At 33.2% G+C, this 2,154-nt stretch overlaps 1 protein-coding gene across 1 annotated transcript; it reads right to left on the bottom strand.

Moving 5' to 3' along the window:
• Positions 1–317: 317 nt before the first annotated feature.
• LOC147493068 (protein CTR9 homolog) lies at positions 318–1,686 on the bottom strand. Its single transcript, XM_086566783.1, has 3 exons — positions 1,608–1,686; positions 602–766; positions 318–482 (listed from the first exon to the last, which is right to left on the bottom strand). The coding sequence occupies exons 1-3, from the start codon at positions 1,647–1,649 to the stop codon at positions 417–419; spliced, it is 273 nt and encodes a 90-aa protein (XP_086422909.1). The 5' UTR covers positions 1,650–1,686; the 3' UTR covers positions 318–416.
• Between the last annotated feature and the right edge of the window lie 468 nt (positions 1,687–2,154).

The raw sequence follows: 2,154 nt of genomic DNA, 5'->3' as shown, positions 1-2,154 counted from the left end.
GGTTATTAACCGTTGCAGAGTAACAATTACTAGCGGTTAAAAAGCGTTGCAAACCAAATTTTCCAACGGTTATTAACCGTTGCAGAGTGGCAATTACTAACGGTTAAAAAGCGTTGCGTAATTTGATTTGTAACGATTATTGATGGATGCTTTAATATTTATTTTTGCTTTGCAACGGTTTATAACCGTTACTAATGTGTTGATATGGTAAAAAAAATTATTTTAATTTTTTTCCTTCCCTAAACCTGCACCTCCTTTTTTTCATATAGAACCAAATAAAATTACCAATGCTTTTTCATACCATTTGACAAGTAAAATAAACACAAACAAACCCCTGAAAAATATATTATATTCATTGAACCATATATATAATTTCAAAAGTGTTTTGAGGGTTACAAATTCAGATTTATGAAGGGTTACAAATTTCTATACGATTTTCCAAGCAATCCTGAACAGGCGGCAGCAAAGTAGTTCCAATTTCCCTGCAAAGTTAAAATATGATCATAAATCAGTAAAAATTGTTCACTGTTTAATAATAACTAAGACTATATTGAGATTAAAGAAGAAAAAAAAAATAATACTTGCCATAAACTATACCCACCAGAGAAAGAGCATAATAAGAATCTTTCCCATCAGTTGCCTTTCTAGCAGCAGCAGCACGGAATGTCTCTTTTGCCTTGAGCCAATCATCATTCTTCAGCTCCAAAGCACCAAGCATTGATAGAGCATTTGGACACTTCTCATTCACCTTAATTGCCTCACCAATCTATCGCCAATTAAAAGAAGAAGAACATGAACACATGGGATAATTAAGAGCTTCTCTTTTTCATCTTTTTCATCTTTTTAAATCGTAAAAGAAAAAATCATTTGTAAACACTAGAAATACCCAATGACAGAATCACATCAATATAGTAACATTTATTTATATTTTGTATATATAAATAAGACAAATTAGGATGGGATATCCTACAAACACATACTTGGAATCTGTGAGGAGGAAGTCTACAAACACATGCAAATAATAATGAGAAAGCATGATGATCCATAACAAATACAAACTTTCAAGGAAAGGAAAAGATATATTTTTTATGTCAATAAGATACGGCAAGTCAAATTTGCAGATGTTATATCCGATTATGATATCGGGATCAACTTCATGGACAAAGTCCTGCATTGGTCTTAGATTAAGTAAAGGCATGTGAAAATAAAATGGCAAACTCAAAAGATAAGATGATTGCTTCTTGGAACTTGAACTTAGTTATAACTGAAACTTTGTGATCCTCATTACTAGATTGTTCAAAATTAAATGATATGATTACACAGCTACGAAATAAGTAACATCAATCAAAGAGACCAATGGTTTGTGACCATCTTTGAGACTAAAGAACTCTAGCCGAGAAAAAAAGAAATTTCTTAAGCTCTAGGCATCCAACTTCGAGAACCGATTACCAATCGATTGGAGCAGCCCGGGATTTTTTATATCATAATGCAAGGCTTTGAATGCATAAAATGATTATTTCAAAGGATGAGAATCCACAATTTGTCCCTTGAGTATAAAAAGAAAATTTCAAAATATAGAAAAGATTAATTAAGTGGTAGAAGAATACCCTCCAAGCAAGTAAAACTTCTCTTTCATTCTCAAATGACATAACATCAAAGACCTACAATTGGAGAGTATGACTTGAGTCATAATGTTATTGAACAAAAGGTCGGGCTCTCTCCTTGTAAAGTGACAAGATTGGCCACCTACACAGAAAATAGAATTAAGTAAATTGTAAAATTTAATTGAAAATTACCAAGAAAATTTATTAAGCGGGTACATATGTTAACTTCTTATTCCAACGTCTGCAGAAAAACAAAATGAAACTTCAACCTGAATAACAGGATCATGGGTTGGCTCCGCAAAGTGCCCTTTTGGCGCCGATTGCACTCTATGTCAAAACTCAATATCCGAAAAGGAGCCATTTTGGAGAATTCTCCTTCTAGAGCATGACTGATCGGTTCAGAATACCTCGAAAAAAGGCTAAGGAAAAGGGTCTAGTAAAAAGGTCATGCCTTAATATATGAATTCTCTAAAGGGAAGATGACCGACCTCTCGGTGCATAAGGATACAGTAATCAAACTCTAGTTGACAATATGACATTGTCCTAACAA

Source organism: Coptis chinensis, chromosome 6 (genome assembly GCF_015680905.1).
Source record: "Coptis chinensis isolate HL-2020 chromosome 6, ASM1568090v1, whole genome shotgun sequence".
Lineage (NCBI taxonomy): Eukaryota > Viridiplantae > Streptophyta > Magnoliopsida > Ranunculales > Ranunculaceae > Coptis > Coptis chinensis.
The sequence above is the reverse complement of the archived record's forward strand: the minus strand, read 5'-3'. Positions and strand labels throughout refer to the sequence as shown.